Here is an 18,726-nt window from a genome sequence, read left to right on the forward strand (position 1 = left end):
GGGGGGGCCCGGCCGGGCCGATCGCCGCCTCGCCCGCAGCAGCAGAAGGGAGGGAAGCGCAGGCAGGAGGAAGCGGCGCCGCCGGCGCCCCCCAGCATCGGCCCCAACTTCCAGCGGCAGCAGCCGATGCGGCCGGAGCCGCCGCCGCGCCGATCCCCCGCTCCGCTCCGCTCCGCGCCCCAGGTGCGTCGCCCGGGGCCGCGGCGGCGGGGACAGCGCGGGGCGGCGCGGAGGCAGCGCGGCGCGGCGCGGCGGGGCCGCGGCGGCTGTCAGTCAGGCGCGGAGCGGCCGGGGATTGGCGCCGGGCTGGTTACGCAGGCGGCGGGCGCGCACATACAAGGGTAGGGCCGGGCCGCGGGCCGCAATCCCCGGCCGGGCCGCGGCTCCCTTCGCCCCTCCGCGCCGCCCGACGCCGAGGTAACGCGGGGCGCGGCGCTGCGCGGCTCCCGCACCGCTCCCCCCCCCCCCCCGCACCCCCCCGCTGCTCCGCCCTGCCCCGCGCAGCCCCCTCCGCCGCCGGGACGGGACGGGACGGGACGGGGCGGCCCCTTCCCAGCGCCGCTTTCTCTCTTATTGCTTTTAATTTATTAACATTTTCCCCTTTCCTTCCTTCCTGCCCTCCCGGCCCGGCAAAGTTACGCAACGGCGCCGCCCGCCCCACCTGCGCCCGTGCCGGGCCTGCGCCGCCCGCCGCGGAGGCTGCGCGGGGAGCCCGGCCTCCTCTCCGCCCCTTCCTCCCCTCCGCGCTTATCTGCCGCTTTCTGTTGCCGCCGAGCGCGGCGGGTCCCCCCGTCCCCCCGCTGCCTCCGCGGGTGCCGGCGCGCTCCCTTTCCCCGCTCTCCTTCCCCGCTCTCGGCCCTTCCTAATTAAAACGTCCCCGTCTGCTCGCTCTTCCATTAATTATACTTCCCTCCTCCGGTACCTCCTTTGGACCCCTAATCCAATTATCTTTTTAAATAATTGCTTTATCTCTCCCCATCGCCGGGCACTGCTGCCTCGCGGTGCTTGCATGCAACTCGCCTGCGTTTAACCGCGGGGAAGCGGCGGCGGCGGCGGGGGGGGGAAATAATTTAAATCCCCGCGCACGTCCCCCCCCGGCCCGGCGGGCGCAGCCGCCGCCGCCCGAGCCCCTGCGCGGCCCGCGGAGCGGAGCGGAGCCCTGACGCCGCTGTGCGCTCTCCCCGCAGGCGCTGCGGCCTCGCCTCCGCGCGGCGAAGGAACCTGCCTCTGGGTGTCCCGCTCCTCGTTGTCGCTTTAATTTTTGTTCCCTTCCTTTTTCTTTTTTTCTTGCCGCTGTTACTGTTGGTTTTTTTCCCCGGCGATCGCTCGAGGACCCGGCGACGGCGGGACGGAACGAAAGAAAACTCCTTGGGCACCGCTTTTGCTCGCTCTCTTCTTTTTTAAATTATTGCTGTTGGTTTTGATTTTTTTCTTTTTTTGCCCCGTGTTTGGGGGATTTCTGGGGGTTCTTCTCGTTGTGTTTTTTCCTCCCCCCCTTCCCTCCTACTTTTGGTTTGGTTTTGGTTTGGTTTGTCTTTTTTTTTTTTTTTTTTTTCTTTTTTTCCCTCCTTTTCGCTGCCGTCCCTCGGAGGAAACCTGCCCGGCTTCTAGCATGATGTCTTACCTCAAACAGCCCCCTTACGGCATGAACGGGCTGGGGCTGGCGGGCCCCGCCATGGACCTGCTGCATCCCTCCGTGGGCTACCCGGGTGAGTGCCGGGGGGGCGCGCAGCTGCGTCCCCCCTTCCCGCGGGAAACCGAGGGGCTTGTAAGGAGAAACGGCTTTTTCTAACGGGGAAAACCCCAAAAAGCGGGGGGAAAGGGGAGAGCGGGGCGGTGTATTTCGGCGCAACGAAATCCCGGCGGCGGCCGGGGGGGACGGGGCGGGGGAGCGGCGCGGCGTGACCGGTGCGCGCCGTCGCCCGCAGCCGCGCCGCGGAAGCAGCGGCGGGAGCGCACCACCTTCACGCGCTCGCAGCTGGACGTGCTGGAGGCCCTGTTCGCCAAGACGCGCTACCCGGACATCTTCATGCGCGAGGAGGTGGCCCTCAAGATCAACCTGCCCGAGTCGCGCGTCCAGGTACCGGGGCGGCGGGGCTGGGGCCGGGGGCGGCGGGGGGGGCCCGGCGCTCACGGCCTCCCCCCCCCCCTTCTCCGCCCCCGGCCCAGGTCTGGTTCAAGAACCGCCGCGCCAAGTGCCGGCAGCAGCAGCAGAGCGGCGGCGGCGCCAAGAGCCGCCCGGCCAAGAAGAAGGCGTCGCCGGCCCGCGAGAGCTCGGGCTCGGAGAGCAGCGGGCAGTTCACGCCGCCGGCCGCCTCCAGCTCGGCCTCCTCCTCCTCCTCCAGCTCCGCCTCGTCGGGCCCCGCCGCGGCCCTGGGCGCCCCGGCGGGCGCCGCCGCCCCGCTCAGCGCCCCGGCCTCGTCCATCTGGAGCCCGGCCTCCATCTCGCCGGGCGCGGCGCCCTCGGCGGTGCCGGTGCCGGTGCCCGAGCCGCTGCCGCCCGGCGGCGCCTCCTGCATGCAGCGCTCGGTGCCCGGCGCCGCCGCCGCCTCCTACCCGGTGCCCTACGGCCAGGGCGGCGGCTACGGGCAGGGCTACGCGGCGCCGCCCTCCTCCTCCTACTTCGGCGGCGTGGAGTGCGGCTCCTACCTGGCGCCCGTGCACTCGCACCACCCGCCGCACCAGCTCAGCCCCATGGGGCCCTCCGCCGTGCCGGGCCACGCGCACCACCACCACCACCACCACCCGCTGAGCCAGAGCTCGGGCCACCACCACCACCACCACCACCACCACCACCACCCCCCGCACCCGCCCCCGCCGCAGGGCTACGGCGGCGCCGCGCTGCCCTTCAACTCCGCCGACTGCCTGGACTACAAGGAGCCGCCGGCCGCCGCCGCCGCCGCCGCCGCCTGGAAGCTCAACTTCAACTCCGCCGACTGCCTCGACTACAAGGACCAGGCGTCCTGGCGCTTCCAGGTCTTGTGAGGGGCTGCGCCCCGCCGCCCCTCACCGCGGCCCCGGCCCCGGCCCCGGCCCCGGCCGCAGCCGAGCCAGCGCTCGCCCCGGCCCCGCTCTCCCCACTCCTATTTATTTGCTCTCCCGCGCCCCGGGCTTGTCCCCTCCGCTGGGTTTGTTATAACTATTATTTTTGTAAAGTGGAACAGAAAAAGGACTTCGGGGAGGGGGGGAAAAAAAAAAAAAAAAAAAGAAACGAAAAAAAAGCAAGGAGCGGCCCCCGCCGCCTGCTTCCCCCCCCCCGGGCCGCCCCCGGGAGCGGCGCGAATCCTCGGTCCGTTGCAGTGACCGCTCCTAGTTTTAGTCGATGCTCCGGGGCTGACACTTGCCGCGAGTCTGAGGTGCGCGAAACGGAACTTTTAAAGGAAACCTTCCCCCCCTCCCTCCCCGCCTTTTTTTTTTTTTTTTTTCTTTTTTGATTTCTCCTCTCCCCCTCCCCGGGGACGCGGCCGCAGCATCCCGTCTCCGCCGGGCCGGAGCAGCGGGGAGGGAAGGGCGGCGCAGCCCATAACGCAGCCCAGAGCCAGTCTGCAAACCAAAAAAAAGGAAAAAAACAAACTTTTAGGGAAAAAAATAATAAAAGAGGAAAGAAAAAAAGCAGAAAAAAAGTTTCGGGTTTTCTTTGCGGGGGGAGGGGGGCTCAGCGCGGCCCCCGAGGGACTCTGCGTTCGTGTGACTTTGATGCGGTGACCCCGCACTGCCTGTACGGGCGACCCCCCCCCCGCCCCTTCCCCACCCCTCCCAATAAAATCCAGACTAATAAACGCGGTGGTCTCCTGTCCTTCCTCCTCCCCGGGAAGCTTCCGCCGGTGGGGAGAGGTGCGGGGGGCTCTGGGGGGGGGGGGGATGTGCGATGAGTTTGCGGGTGCTCTGAAAGGTGGCGGTGGGGGGGGGGACCCGGGGGCGGCCCCCCCCCGCGTGGGCCCGGGGCTGCCTTTCCTCTTAATCGATTCTGTTAATTGGCTGCGGAGCTACGCGCCCGGCGGCCCCTGCTCGCTGCCGGCCCGTGCGCGGCCGCGCACGGCTCCAACCCACCCGCGCGTGGGAGCGGGGGCGGGGGGGCAGCAACGAGCCGCGACCGCCCCCCGCCCCTTCATCTTCATCACCATCATCATCATCATCATCATTATTATTATTATTGTTAATTCCTTTTAGCCTTTGCACCGCAATTGCCGGCGGCTGCCGGGGGAGCGGATGGGTTTGGGGGGGGGGCCTGGGGCCGAGGGCGGCTGTTGCCCCCCCGCAGCGTCCAACGGGCGCAGCCCGGCTGATTTGGGGAGGTTTTTTTCCTTTTCATGCCCGTTTTGCCCGCGGGCAGCCGCGGCCGGGCTGCCCCTCCACCGCCGGGGGGGCCGATGCGGGCGGGGGGCAGCCCCCCCCCCCCCCCCAATTCCGCTCCCAAACCCCAGCTCGGAGCGGGCACAAGTGCTCCCAGCCCGTTTCACAGGGTTTTGGTGCCCAGCCGCAGCCGGGGCCTCCCTTCGGAAGCGGGCTCTCCGGGCGAACTTCCCAGCGTTCGGGCGTCGGGCCTTCCAGGCGCGTGTGGGGCCGAGGCAGGAATCGAGGCACGAAACGGGGGGCCCGAGCGGCGGGGGGGGGGGCACAGGGGAGCCCCGTCCCCGACCGGAGCAAATAACGGCGTTTCTCCCCGCGGCCAGCTGCGCCTCGGTCAGCGTCGCGGCCTTCCTCGCGGGCCTGCCCGTTCTTCCACGCTCCCAGAGCACGACTCCAGCGGGAATGGCCAGTTCTGCTGCAAAAACGACTGCACCTGCCACTCTAGCATTTATTTATTTTTTCCCCCCCATATTCGGTAGAAAACAGCCTGCAAAGCGACGCGGGGCGCGGGTGGAGGGGTGGCCCCGCGCCCGCCGGGAGCCCGGCCAGGATTCCCGCGGCCAAACGCCGCCGCGGCCGCAAGTCTTGGCAGGGAGAACCGGCACGCTCTTACGCCGGGTGAGGGCTTTTCTGCTGAAGCTACGAGCTCGAGGAAGCGGGCACGGCGTCTACCGGGGGCTGGTTGTGGAGCGGCCGCCCGGGTGACGCCGCGTGTTTTAAAGGCGCCCGGCGTCGCCAGCGATAAGGGCGTCGTGCGCGTTGCTGTGCACGTGGCGCCTGGGCCGAAGGCTTTTCTGAGCCTAAGCCAAAGCCAGGACTTGGTTGGGGCGGGGGGGAAGGGGCAAAAGGACCAAAATATCCCAATTGGGCTGTCACGACTTTTGGATGCTCGGTGCATCGTGGACCTCCAAGGATTTACGGCGTAGTCGCTGTTACCGGCGTATTTGTCCCCTGATGATTTAGTTTCCCGTCTTGGAAAGCTTCGCTTTTAATCCCTCCGTCTCGGGTTTTCTGTCTGAGGGGAGCTGGGACGAAGAGCAATCTGAACGCCCGAGGGATGCCCGGTGCTCCGGGGCGCCAGCGTCAGCCCCGGTGGGCTGGGACCGTTTGCCGGGGCGGCACGAAGCATCAGGAGGAAAAGGCACAAATTATAACGTTAGAACTTTCGGACGAAGCGTACACTGATACGGCTTATTACAGTTATTTTGTAGGCACCCTTTGCGGCACGGCGTAAAGCAAATGGATGGTTACGGCTGCATACGGCGTCGTCGCACCCGACCATTTGTGGTTTCCCTTGTGCTGACCTCTGCACTGCCCAGTCACCGCTAACGCATGCACATGGGTAGTCATTAATGCATATAAAGTCCCGCATCGGTTCAAAACCTGTTTTGAATTCGTCAATAAAAATCTCCCGGTGTCACTCCCAGACAAGGAACCTGCTATACTGGAGGTCTTGTCTTTTCTGTCTTACGTTCAAGCACAAAAAGCTGCAGGGGAGGAGGAGGGTGAAAACGGTCATACGGTTGAGGATAAAGAAAAACATATGCCCATTTCCAGTTAAATCCCTTTTCAGCACTTTTCCAGGACAGACAGGACTTTTCCAAGAAAGCCATAAAAGGATTTTTGTGAAAAACTGAGATTTTAGGAAATGGCATTCTGGATCTTATGTACATTTCTAGTATCACTTCCTGTATATTTTTAAGCTGAAATCCTCTTAGCATGCAAAGTAAATAGATTATGATATACTGAAGGATTAAGAATCGCTGTCTGGTGTCAGATTAATCCCTCATATAGACCATCACTTGTACTGACAGAAATATGGCTGCAATTCAGCAAAAGAGCTGTATGGCGACATAACGCATTTCAGCGCTGCCCGTAGAACAAGCGAGAGCTTTCCTTGGCCTGTTGTTGCAGCGTACGTGTTTCAGAAATTAAATTTGAGTCTATGGCACATTAAATGCACGCTCTCCTCAAAGTAAGGCGGTGCCGCGTAACCGGCCGTTACCTGCACAGCGTCTGCGCGGGGAAGCGACGCAGCAGCCTGCCCTGTGCCAAAGCTCCCTTTCTTAATTTTCCCCATCGAGCACACAAACGCTCTTCAACCTGGGGGGGGGAATAAAAAAGTCCCATTCTAATAAACTCGCTGAAACACACTGACTCTAATAAAGTGCTGAAATCCGCTGGGAATTCTTCTGTTGCGATCAAAATCGCCCTGGCTTCAGCGGAAATCCAGCAGGCTTTTGGCTCTTAGGGGAAAATGGCTGACCAACGCAAGCGAAAACATTCTGCTTGGGTAAACACAGGTTTTTGGTTAACAAAACATTTCTAATAGTTTTTTTTTTTTTTAACACAGTGCTTTTATTTTTGGTCCATTTAGTCCCAGTAATGTGTTCCCAGTACAAAACCGATTTGAAGAAGGGCCCCGGTGCTGGGTTTTAACAACCGAACGCGCCGAAAGATCAAACCTAAGCCACACGGGTACACGCAGCAGCGTACAAAATAAGTGTACATACATGATGCACCGGATCAAATGGTGGGAAGAAAGACCTGTCACAGGGCTCTCTTCTCTTTTAACAGGAAAAAAAAAAACCTACGGCAACGAAACAGGTTAAGTTACCTTCTCAGTGCGTTTTTCTCTTAGTGGTTAGAAGCGGCAGATTAAAATCTGGACTCCAATGGAATGATGCTTAAGAGGCTCCATGTCTTTTTTTTAAAGGCAAAATAATGGTTATTCAACTAAGATGATATAGCTAGATACGAAAATTGAGCGCATTCTTAGAAAACCGCTGCTGACTGTGAAAGCTGCTCTTTCACAGAGGTATCCTGAGTGGAGATTTTATCGGCTAGTATCTCAACGGAGCGCTTTGCAGAGCCTTAAGTGGAAATTCAAATCGGCTTCCAAGCCGAGATCCTTAAAATATATAATGCACGGAGAATTACAGAGAAGTTGAGGAACGGGTGCAAGGAGAAACAAAGCTTTCGGCACCGCGTTTGCCGGGCAACCCGGGGTCCATAGTTAATCAAGCTTTTTCTTAAAGTGGCTTCGGATGCCACGATGAAGACGTCGCCGTCGTGTCCTCCGCCGGCCTGCGGGGAGGTGGGTTTTGCAGGGGTGGATGGGGGTGCGGAGGTGCCAGGGCCACGCGCTCTGCTCGCCCGCTGGTGGCCGGGCTCCCGCGGGCCTCGCCGCCGCCGCGGGGTCACACGCGCCCCAGGTGCACGACGTGGAGACCCCCGCCGCCGCCGCCGGTCCCCTGCGGGGCAGAGATGCAGAGGGTCAGGGCAACGGGGCACCCACATCCCCAGCCGGAGCCGCAGGGGGACGCGGGGACGGCGCTTCGCGGCCCTGGGACAACGCCGACGCGTGACCCGGCGCCTGGGAAGGGAAGGGGCCCGTCTGGCGAGTCGCCGCTTGCTTGCGAATTAGGGCTGAGTCGCTCGGCTCGTCCTGGTGCAACGAGACCGAGGTGTGGGGCCGAGACAAGGTCCTGTCCCGCCGTGCAAAGCGCACCGGGGGGGACCGAAAACGGGGGGGTGGGATGGGCACGGGGCCGCCGGGGTCGGGCGAAGCCCCTTCCCGGCCGGCGGCCGCCTCCGAGGAACCTTTCCCAGAGCAGCAGCTCCATCTCATGGCACGCGCCTTCCACCACAGAGCCCGGCAAGCCCCCGCGAGCAGCCTCCCGCCGCCCCGGCAGCAGGGACAGGGCCGCGGCCGGCAATCACCGCCGCCCAGGCGTGCGGCTGTGGCAATGCAAAACCCGGCTGGGGCCAAAGCCTGCAGGGGCACAGGGCTTTTCTCGGCCAAGCTTTGCCAGCCTGCAGCGCGCAGCCTGCGTCGGCGGGCGCTCGGGGTAGCTAGCCCCTCGGCCAAGCCGGGAAAGGCACTTTTGGGGTCTGCCGCAGCAATGCCAGCCTTTACGTTGGCTGCTTTCGGGGCGAGGCAGCGCGTATCTCCAGGTTCCCAGCTCAGCTTTTCCTCCCCGAGTTGCACTAGAGGTAACTCTTGCGAGAAAGAGCAAAAAAGATGGCTTTTTCTCCTGCAAGAAGTGCGGCCTTTAGGGGCGTGATGGGCTGCACGTGATGAGCCAGCTGCAGCTCCTGAGCAGCGCCCATGAACGCAGGTAGCAGCAGCTGCTGGGGGCTCTCGCGTGTGCCCTGTTTTGGGGTAGCTGCAGCCTTTGCTGTGGGTTTCCCCTGCTCTTGGCAGAGCTCTGGTGGTCGGAGGCTCCAAAACACGGTGCGGGTGTTTTCCAGAGGGGCCACAGCAATAGTGCCCCGAGGAGCAGCGGTGCCTGAAGGTAGGAATGGGCTTTTCCTCCCCCAGAGCTGCGTCGGTGCCTGAGTGGCAGGGGCTTTTCTCTCGGTGTGCGGGTCACGCGAGCCTTGTCCTAGCTCCTCAAAACCTGGTCGTGCTACAGCAGGCTTCAAGGTGTTGCACGGGAAGGCTGTGCCGTGGCATCCAGAGGTGTTTAATGGGAGATCAGAGAGGTGTGAGGAGTGGGACCTTCTTCCGACAGCTGCATCTTCTCTGCCACCAAATCGCTACAACCTGTTTTATTGCTGGGGTGCTCCAGGAGTTGATTTTCATGCCCCAGCAAGAGGACTGCCCAGGAAAAAGGGGCAGCATCCCTTCTGGCAACGAGCAGCTAGCTATCGGGCGAAGGAAAACACGAGCATCCCGACGGGAGAGCACCCACTCGTGCCCTGGGGAGTTTCGGCTGTGGGACTTGGCACGGTAACGATGCGGTCCCGCTCCGGCAGGCCGAGGGAGCGGCAGCACAGGAGTGTGCACTCGGCAAGTGAAAAGCCACCAAGCCACCTGGAACCTGCAGGCATGGCAGGATGGAGGCAGCGGTTTGCTCCGTCTCCTCGGGTCCAAGGCAGAATGGAGGATCCCTTTCTTTTGGATGAGGAAACGGAGAGAAACCTCTCCCCTGTGCTTCTCCGTCGCTCCCAGGAGGGTATTTTTTTCTAATGGGGGAGGTCATTCTGCAGGGCACGATGAAGGTGGGAAAGGAGGAGAGCGGGAGAGGGAGGAATAAATGCAGGAGCCACGGGCAATTATTTTAAACATATGTTTTTTTGAAGTGGAGACTGCCTGATTCTGTCTAGCCTGGGCCACAAAAAAAGGACAGTAAGGGCGGACATAAGCGCTGTTGTGGTCCATAGGTCCTGCTCTGTTTCGTGGGAAATGCCTCCTTGTTCCCCTTAGCGTCATATACAATCTCCATAGCTGTGATGGTTATTTTCCTGAGTTATAATACACTAAAGCAATCATTGAGTGGCCATAAGGCACCACTGACTGGGGTATCTCGGAGCACTGTAAATCAGCAAAAGCAGTCTCCATCCTAGGAGCGATGGAGCAGCTAAGAGTCACCTGCCCCAAAGTGTCTGCTTTGTATTAAGGTGGGTGACCAGGTCTTCTGGAGACTTAGTCTTACTTAAGGTTGGGTGCTGCTGAACTGAGACACTTTGACCTGGCCTACGTAGCTTGGTCAAGACTGTAGGCCAGGAGAGACCTCCGGAGGTCATCTGGTCCAAGCCCCCGCACAAAGCTAGACTAGACGGGGCCTCAAGAAGGCTGGCTCGCGAGACCTTGCCTGTCCCATCCCCAGCCTTTCCTGGACGATGGCACAGAGCAGGAATGCTGAATCCTAACCCCGTCAAACGCTGCCATTGGGATCGTTGTTTCTCCTAAGTTCTCCTGCGCTGTGTGGCGAAGGGTTTCCTCTAGAAAACAAATCTCGTTTGACTGCCTCAGCGTTATTTGGCTCTGTGACAGCCAGCTGCTCTGGCAGGTGACTGGGAGCATTTTGTTGCGTGATCTTCGCAGTTTCAGGGAGGAGAAGCTTCCTCGTAGCTCGCAGCGGCGGCCAGTGAGGAGGACGCTGGTTCCCATGCGCCTACAGAAGACCAGGGCCATCCCGGCCAGCGTCCCCGTGGCGGCCTCGGTGGCCGTTCCCTTGGGAAATGGATCACTTCGGACTGGCACAGAACTGCCAAAGAGGGCAGACCCGACCCGCCCCTCTGCAGCTGCCGGGATTCTCCCGTGGCGTCGGCTGTGCAAGAAGGGCTGGGCCCTGGGCGTGCTCCTCTCGCGTGGCACCGAGCCCGGCATTGTGCGGGCTCCCGCTGCAGCAACGTGCAGGCAGCGGCGGTGGAGCAGGCCAGCCCGGGGCAACAGCAGCAGGGGGAACACGGGAGTCGGGGACGGGCCCCGGGGAGCCCTGGGCTCGCTCCGGCGTGGAGCCGGTGGTGTCGAAAGGCTCCCTTCTTCAACAGGGGCACCGCGAAGCGGCACCCACGCCGCTGTCGGTCATGCCTTCGTCGAATTCAAGTGGCCTCCGGGCCCGCTGGGTAGCTAGAAAGGCGCTTTTCTGACTCGCTGGGTGCTCATTTCTACATTGGCATCCAATTAACTGCGAGACCTGACAAATTTCCATGCGCCACTAAAAGCTGGGACAGAACAGCGTTGGAAAACACTGTGGTCTCGGCGGCGGCAAAGTCAGCGTGGCACGGACGGCTTCTCCACTCCCCAAAATCAGGCGGCACGAGAGGCTGCTCTGCTTCAGCAGGTTCCTTCTGCAATCGGAGGGCTGCTCCCAGCGCCGTCTCCAGCACCTTCCCACGGCCTTGCAGGAACCGGTGCAGCTCGGGGGCCGGTCGGTGCTTTTTTCCTTATCTGGATTTCATTGTTGTGTTAGTCCAGAGCTGTCAAACAAGCTTCTTAACGTACTAATTCAGCTGCTTGCACGGGATGGAGGAGCCTTTCTACGTGTAGCTCAGGGCAGGAGCAGTCAACCGGGGGCCAACCCAGCTGCAAATGCGGGGATCCCACGCGTCTCTCCTGGCTGCCTCCGTCGCTGTATTTTCTGTTCTGGAGCATCCTCAGCGCTGCTGGAGGAAGGCAGAGCTGCCACTAACAAGCCAGCCGGGGCCGTGCTCGAGCAGAGGGCTTCGCAGTTCTGTTTTTCTTTATTTTTTTCCCCTTTGCACTCCCACGGGTTTTGTTTAGTGCTGCTGACTCACCTGCTCCGGGGCCGGGGCTGCTCTTACGTATATGCTCTATAGGTATGCCCGACCAGCACGGAAGCGGGCCGGGAGGGACGGTGCCCGTGGGCGACGGGGAGCCGAAGCGTTGGGGACGGGGCACGTTCGCCCCAGGCACGTGGGGCACCTGCCTCCTCTCCCGCTCCGGGGAGGCTTTTCCAGCCCGGCGTGCCGGAGCCGGCACAGGGACAGGGCGCGGGATGGGAGGCTGGCAGGGGGCGAAGGGCCCACCCGCCTCTTTTTTTGGCAGCGTATTGCAGTCAAATCAGCTCAAAGCGATCATGAAACCATAGGGCAATATTTCGCTCCTCTTTGCTGTGGTCGCGCTGCTGAAAGCGCCCCTGCGAGCACCGGCTAGTTCCTGCAAGCCGAACGCGGCTCGAGCACAAAGAGCTCTTTCTTGCGCCCCGGCCGTCGGCTAAGAGCCGTTTTCGGCGGCTGCGCCCGGCGCGGAGCACGAGAAGGAGCCCCGTCCCACCAGCGCGGGACACGGCGCGTTTCCACCGACGCCGGCGAGAGCCCTGCGGGCAAACAGCTTGCAGGGACAGGCTTGGGACGCTTCAGGAAGCTGCAAAACAGAGTAAATAACAACAAGCAGAAATGGAAAAATGAACCTGAAAAGTGTTACCTGCTCTGTAGAAGTGGCTCTCGAATTTCCTTTTAACAAAAAAAAACAAAACATGTTATTTACATTCCATTGAACTCACTGAAAAACCCAAACACGGGCATGGTATTAGGTAACTCCTCCACTTTTTTGATAGGACACAGCTATTTTTATATCCTGTTATTCAATGGAGGAGTTAAAATATTTACTATATTGCCTGTGCAGGTTTGTGCATGTAGGACACCTATATACCTTAAACACTGTGCCAAGTCAAAGCAGTGGTGATTTTTGCAGCTGGGGCGTTGCAGAGGCCCCCGGGGTCGGCGACGGCTGCTGCTTCGGGGGCTGCAGCTGGGGCGGGGGCCGTGGCAGCTCCCGGCCGGCGCGTGCGAGCCCGGCAGCGGGGCGGTGGAGCGCTCGCCGGGTGCCTTGCCAGGGTTTTGCAGCCCACGTGCTGTCAGGCTGCTGCCCGAGGTGGCGGAGGACGAGGCTTCGTGTTACAGCTTGAGCTGCCTTCGCAGCTGCCAGCATCAAAAAGCAGCCCTGCTCCGGGTGATGGGCTGCTGCCCCTTGGCCGGTGCCAACGCCGGTGTCCTCTGATGCCGCTGCGAGCCGGCTCGGCTTGCTGCGATGGCAAAAGCCCATGGGGAAAAAATGAAAAAATCTATTTTTTTATATATATATAAAAATATAAAAAAAAATATATATATATAAAATTCAGCTCGACAGGGGAAGCACCCCATCAGTCGGCTCGTTCGCAACCGCCTTGGCTGCGGCTGTGTGACCTGCAGGAGTGCTGGGCAAGGCAGCAGGTGAAAAATCCTCTTCTCGCCCCTCGTGCAAATACTTCTACGTACACCTGGCTTGCAGACTTCACGGGACGACTCTGCACCGTGGTTTTTGCATGCTGAAACACCGTTATGGTCTCCAACCGTTTGCAGTCTGCTATCCTGGGGGTATGAAACCGCGCGGGAGCAGAACGGCCCTGCCGCTTACTCCGGAGAAGCACCGGCACCGGTCCGGTCGGACGGTGCTTCCGAAACCGTGCAACTTGGTGAAGCTCTGCTGCTTGAGGACCTGGCCGTGCTATACCAAATAGCAGAACAACAGCAACCGTAACTACTAAACACTTCACCTGTCTTGCGTCTTGGCTGAATCACGAATAATGCTGTAAGATAAGGCGTCTCATACAATCAGATAATTTTTTCCCCTTCCTCTGTGTCACAAAAGCCAATAGCTATTTCAGAGTCCTCACTCCTGCTCTTCCTGCTCGATGCATGAAGCTAACGCTGCAGTGCCGCGGGCTTATTTTTCCTCCCGAAATTCAGGCGTTAACATTATTTCTAACTTCGCCCCGTCGCACGTATTCGAGAGTCGCTGGCAGCTTACCTTGGTCCATCGCAGGTTTCTCCATTCGAGAGGCGGCACGGACACCCGCTCCGGGCTCCTCATCCTCCGGCTGCCTGCGGCCGGTGGACCTTTAAAACAAAATAAAAGTGATGGAGGGGAGGGAGGAAGAGCTGGGGAGACGCCGGCCTCGTTCAGCGGAACGGACGGGGCCGTGGGGTGCAGCCGGCCAGGCGAGGCGAGCCCCGGCGCGGGAACAGGGCTGCGCGACCCAGACGGCATCACGGGTTCCCCGCGACAACTTCAGCGGTTAAACCCTCCCACCCGGCTCTGCAGCACTGAAATCTGAGTTGCGGAGGAGTCCGGGGAGGAAAAAGCCAGCGCTTTGCTGTGCGAAGTGCGGCGGGATAATTCAGTGCGGTTTCGGTTTTCACAGTCTCGTTTTCTTTCCTCGTCGCTAACGTTCGCTTAGGTAACGGTGGAGAAAGGCAGCGTGTTCCCCAGGCGCTTGGGCTGCTCGCCCAGCTTGCCGCTCGTCCTGCCCCCGGGTGAGGGCAGCCGCAGGGGCCGGGGGCCTCCCGGGGCTGGGGTTCCCCCTCTCCCAATGCAGCCGTGTTCACTCTGCCGGGCGGCTGCCTGCAGCAGAGCAGTTGCAGCCCTGTGGGGCTTTTGTTTTGGCTTTTCCCCCCTCTCCCCTCTCCTCCTGGAAGCCCGTCCGTAGATCCTCAAGGGCTGCTTTTCGTTACAACAGCAACGAAGTCGCGAGAATGAAAATGCGGATGCTCTCGTAGGGCGCCCTGTTCGTTAGCAGCCACAGCGCGAAATCTCCCTTGGCTTTGATAACACGAATAGTACGATCCACACGTGAAAAGGCTTTTATTGCTGACAAGAACGTGAACAACTAAAGAAAAAGCTGACTTTCCCTGCATTTTTGTCTTCGTCCGGCCAGCGGGGCGATAGCTTTGCAAGCAGCCGGGAATCTGCACAGCACCCGCAAGGAACTCCCCTCATCCGCTTTGCTGAGCTCTGGTTAAGCTGCAATAATGCAACTGTTGGGTCGCGCTAAGCTTTATTGCTTCAGCAAAAGAAACTAAGAAACTTCATTGGAGACCAGATTACGCTGGTAGCAAAACCGGAGAGATACTTTTGCTCTCCGACCCCATTATCTCCTCTGCAGTATCTTGATCAGCTTTCTTACACATAGCCGCGGCTTCTGCGCAGACCTGTAAATTGCTGCTTTGGCTGCCAAATTGCCATAACTCTTCTATTTTTATGTTTTAAGAGCTTAAAACCGTCCATCCTCTTTGGACGTGTCTTTAAAATTGGCCAGTACTGGGAGGATTTCGTGTATATCCGAAGGCTTAGAAGAAGATGTTACTTCTGCAGAGCTTCCAGTTTTATAGTCAACAGACATGAAAAGCCCAGCGGGGATAAAAGGAACTTAACCAGTTCTGTCTAATGCATATAAATCCACCTAAGAGCTCAAGGCCCTGGAAGTACTCAGTGCACTACATTTATCTAAGATGCAGAAATGGGTCTTCAGCACACATGCCACATGCCCCCCTTTGACGCCAAGTTAATATGAATTAGAAGACTGAGATGAATAAACAAGGTCAGTCTGGGCTGGGCCAAGTTGAACCGACGCAAAATAATTGTCGGTATTTTCTGTCAGCAGTGACGGTTTATCTTGGCTCGGGATTCACGGGGCTATAGATTATAAAATGTTTTCAGTGGAACAGTTGGCAGGCATTTTATTGATTTTTCTTTGTTTTGTGCACGCCGAAGAAATTTCCATTAAGTATACACACTGTTCATGTGACAAAGTCAAATGCCTTCTTCAGACTTTTCTTTCTTCGGGTACGCGAGGGTGGTGATACGTTAGCCATCTACTTTCATCAAGAGGACCGCTGTTGAGCATTGGGAGGGCCTACAGCGCACCTCTGTGCGTCCAGAAAAATACGAGTTAATGCTGTGTTTTTGAGGCGAATGAAGCTCCCGTCGCCTTCGCTGGAGCTCAGCAAAGGCCGGGGACGAGCAGCGAGGCTTTTTTACATGATGCACAAAAGATGTTGCGGTAGGATAACTCTTACTCTCTCTTTATGCTGATTTAATAACCAGCGTATACAGATATGAAAGATGGCCATGTGGTTGTCTCTTAATGCTTCCCGAGGTTTGACTGGTGATGCTACCGATTCGAATTACATAAACGTGCTTCTGAGCTTAGTATAAGAACCCAAGAGGACTTGAAATATGCGTATTCGAAAGGAAATAAAAAGCAACAGGAAAGTTTTATGAGAAAAGTCACTGCAGCAGTATATACTTTGGCCTTCTATTATAAACACATTTATACTAAGACAAGAAAGCTTAATTAAAATAGGAGTAGTCCTGGTTTGGTGTGGGTGGGCTGGGGGATAAGTTTTTTTTAAATCCAATTTCAATCAAATTCTGAGGCTATAAATAAACATAAGATATTTAAAATCCCAACATATTTTGGTAAGGAACCAGAATGAAACACTGAAGGGGGAGAAACTCCCCACTGCAGTTTGCAGTCACAGTGGCAGAGGAATGAGTGCAGCTGTAATACTGTTTTGGACTCTTCTAGGTAGGACCCTGGTGTTGTCCCAGGCGCTTGCTGGTTGATTCATCCAGAAATAAACTGTCCCATGAGAAGTCAATTGGTTTCTTAAACATATTGCAGAGTTATTTTGCTCCCCTGGGCAACAGTGTTAATGCCTTCTGAGAAGACTCCCATTATTTATGTGTAGAAAAAGAGCTATTCTGATCAAAACATGTCCAGGTAGAGAAAAAAAAATAATGAGAGAGAAGAAATGTTCCTAGGCTGTAGAAGACCTGAGGCTTGGAAGGACACAACGGTAATGGTCCATAGTGAACACAGGAGCCGGAGACAGGCGCTTTGACTTGTAAAATTATTCACTGGGCTCTGCATGGGTGGCTGGTATTTCTTTGTCCTGTTCATGGTAGAGTGAAAGAAACCACACAACCGATGAAGTTCCTGTGCCTGGAGCAGTGTGCTGCGGTCTTTATTGCCCATAACTTACCATGCGTGCACACTGTTTGGAAAACCGATTATAGTTCTGCACCGATGGCAACACGAGTGCCACTTTCATAAAATGTCATGGAGTTGCTCCAATTTTCTTTAGCTGTAAAACTTAGTTTAGTCTCAGGGTTCTCTGCTTTCTACCTGTTAAGAAGAGAAGCTAGAATTTGTCTGGAACAAGCTCTCAGGTAAATAAATAAAGCCCTGAGACTGTTTTATGGATGATCATTTTCTTTCCAGTCTTTTCTTGATTCTCGCTTCCAGGCTTGGCTTTTCTCGTTAGGTTCTAGGCAGAGCCTGAAAGGAGATGATGATATTAAGAAGAGTTAATTGAAGTGATTTGTTAAACACGCAGCCTGAAAATGGGGCTTCTGTTGTGTGTATTTGTAGGGCAACAGTAACAGGGTTCATTAAGAAGTGAGTTAAATGGAAAGGTCTTCTGCTAGCCTTCACACGCCTGGGGCTTTTGCCTTGGGTTGTAGGTCATGAGATGCATCTCAGCTGTCCCCAAACAAAGGTGCTATCAAAGCTTAAATACAAGAGAGACGAGTCTAGGAATGTGCTGGGGGCTTAATGAGATGAGCTTCCAGAAACTCAGATGAAATACAAGTTTGGGATGGTATTTGGATCTGAAAGTATTTGAATAGTGGCTTTGAAAATGCAGTAATACAGATCAATTGATGTTTTCAGATGCAACTAGCTGGTACCAAGGTGTAAATCCAAGGCAGATGAAGAAAAGACTCCAGGAAAGAAGAAACAAAGCAACTTTCGCATATTGGTTTTGTCAAACACCTGCCAAGTCCCACTGTGGGGTCTTGCAGAGATTAGAGAGACTGCTGCTATCCAAAAGAGAGTAGAGCCGAGTAGTTCTGTCACTTGCAGTTTAATTCACGCATGTCAAATGCACGTGAGCAGTGCTGTTGGCTCTGTGTGGTCTACGACTGACTTTACAGAAAGTTTGTGGGGTTTTTATTGCAAGATTAATGCCACTGAACGACACTGACCACTGACACTCAACATGGGAAGGACAGGTTAATTTAGGTTGGAAGGAACCTCTGGAGCTCATCTGGTCCAATCCTCTGCTCCAAGCGGATTCAGCTGTTCAGTTAGGTCCAGCTCCAAGGAGGGATCAGGTTGCTTCAGGTCAGGCCTGTGATCCAGTGAGGACCTTTAAAGGACAATGACAGAAGGCAATCATCTGCACCGGTGAACACGAGGGATCCCAGCAGGACAGCAGCCATCCTTTCCCTTGTGCAGATCTGACACGAGTGTTGTCACATCAACAGGGATGATGTTCACTGCAGCGAGTTACGGTGTGTCAACAGGCAGGAGGAGGAAGCAAACCGGAGCTGCAGACTAACCCTGCGCCATGAAATACAAGCCAAGTCCCTGGAGAGAGAGTCTCCTGGATTTCAGCGATGCTGAGGAGACAACTCCACCAGGTGCCTGCAGTCATACACACGAAGTGTGGCTGAAGCGACTTACGAAGACAGGAAGCTATACTGCGCACAGGACTAGGCAACACAGAAGAAGACTAAGTCTATTACAAAATGGAATTTTCTTCTGTTTTCTTGAGGGGAAAGACTTCAGAAGTAAATAGGAAACGATTCAGGATCTACGATGTTTATGTATTCTGCTCACCAGCAAGATAAATGAAGACTAGCGTTAAACAGCATAAGAAATGCAGAAAGTCAATAACCAAACAGAAATGACCAAGCTAACAAACAGTGAAGGGCCTTTGGAGGAGGGGGAATGTGCTCTGGCTACTGATTTTGAAGCTGCAGGTAGTGGTTGGAGGCTGAGCAGAAGTGGGCAGTGGAAATGTCAGATATGAATTTGTGATGTGGAAAATGGGTTAGAAGAACAATGTTGCTGTGCACTTACTAGGATGCTCAGGTGCCAGGCGCTATACAGCTGTGATTCAATGAACTGCTCTGTATTTTAGTAAGGCCTTACTGTCTCCATTTTTCAAGCAAATCAACTGAGGCAACAAAGTAAATATGATTTAATTTGGGGTTCCCATACTGAAACAATTTAAAGAAATACCATAAAGTGCGGAGGAACCATCTACCCATTATAAACTAATTTCACTCCTGGTGTCTCAGATTAGGTAGCCAAATCTCTAGCAATGCTTGAATATGTTGGACAGAAAGGTGTAACATGGCGATGACTGCAGCGTGGAGCAGGGCACTCACGTCTCTCAAGGCAGGCTTGCAACGCTCTAGCTCTTCCTTTCGTTATACGAGCTTCTTTGCATGAAGAGGTCTGATGCATATTTGGCAGCAGGCATATTGTATAGAAAATAAACCACTGACTA

The 18,726-nt window shown here is 57.0% G+C and overlaps 2 protein-coding genes across 5 annotated transcripts in view; one reads left to right on the top strand and one right to left on the bottom strand.

Moving 5' to 3' along the window:
- The first annotated feature begins 154 nt into the window (after positions 1-154).
- On the top strand, positions 155-3,401 carry OTX1 (orthodenticle homeobox 1). 2 transcript variants are annotated; one of them, XM_064510125.1, is made up of 4 exons: positions 155-183; positions 1,188-1,709; positions 1,929-2,080; positions 2,170-3,401. In XM_064510125.1, exons 2-4 carry the CDS (start codon positions 1,613-1,615, stop codon positions 2,983-2,985), a joined length of 1,065 nt encoding a protein of 354 aa, XP_064366195.1. In that variant the 5' UTR covers positions 155-183; positions 1,188-1,612; the 3' UTR covers positions 2,986-3,401. The 2 variants fall into 2 exon arrangements, with proteins under 2 accessions (XP_064366195.1, XP_064366196.1); XM_064510126.1 differs by lacking the exon at positions 155-183 and adding an exon at positions 208-417.
- Positions 3,402-7,146: 3,745 nt separating this feature from the next.
- WDPCP (WD repeat containing planar cell polarity effector) overlaps positions 7,147-18,726 on the bottom strand; it is a 152,570-nt gene continuing 140,990 nt past the window's right edge. For all 3 annotated transcript variants that reach the window (XM_064510127.1, XM_026110411.2, XM_026110410.2), the window contains 3 exons: positions 13,394-13,482; positions 12,029-12,057; positions 7,147-7,604 (listed from right to left, as the gene is read on the bottom strand). In XM_064510127.1, coding sequence (XP_064366197.1) covers positions 7,551-7,604; positions 12,029-12,057; positions 13,394-13,482 — 172 coding nt within the window. In that variant the 3' untranslated portion in view covers positions 7,147-7,550. The remainder of the gene's footprint in view (positions 7,605-12,028; positions 12,058-13,393; positions 13,483-18,726) is intronic.

This window comes from Dromaius novaehollandiae, chromosome 3 (assembly GCF_036370855.1).
Source record: "Dromaius novaehollandiae isolate bDroNov1 chromosome 3, bDroNov1.hap1, whole genome shotgun sequence".
In the NCBI taxonomy this organism is placed as follows: domain Eukaryota; kingdom Metazoa; phylum Chordata; class Aves; order Casuariiformes; family Dromaiidae; genus Dromaius; species Dromaius novaehollandiae.

Bases quoted from the DNA above. Each gene is read 5' to 3' on its own strand.
- OTX1 (XM_064510125.1), top strand. From the start codon at position 1,613: ATGATGTCTTACCTCAAACAGCCCCCTTACGGCATGAACGGGCTGGGG. The intron at 1,710-1,928 runs GTGAGTGCCGGG...CGTCGCCCGCAG, and splicing joins TCCCTCCGTGGGCTACCCGG to CCGCGCCGCGGAAGCAGCGG. The intron at 2,081-2,169 runs GTACCGGGGCGG...CCCCCGGCCCAG, and splicing joins TGCCCGAGTCGCGCGTCCAG to GTCTGGTTCAAGAACCGCCG.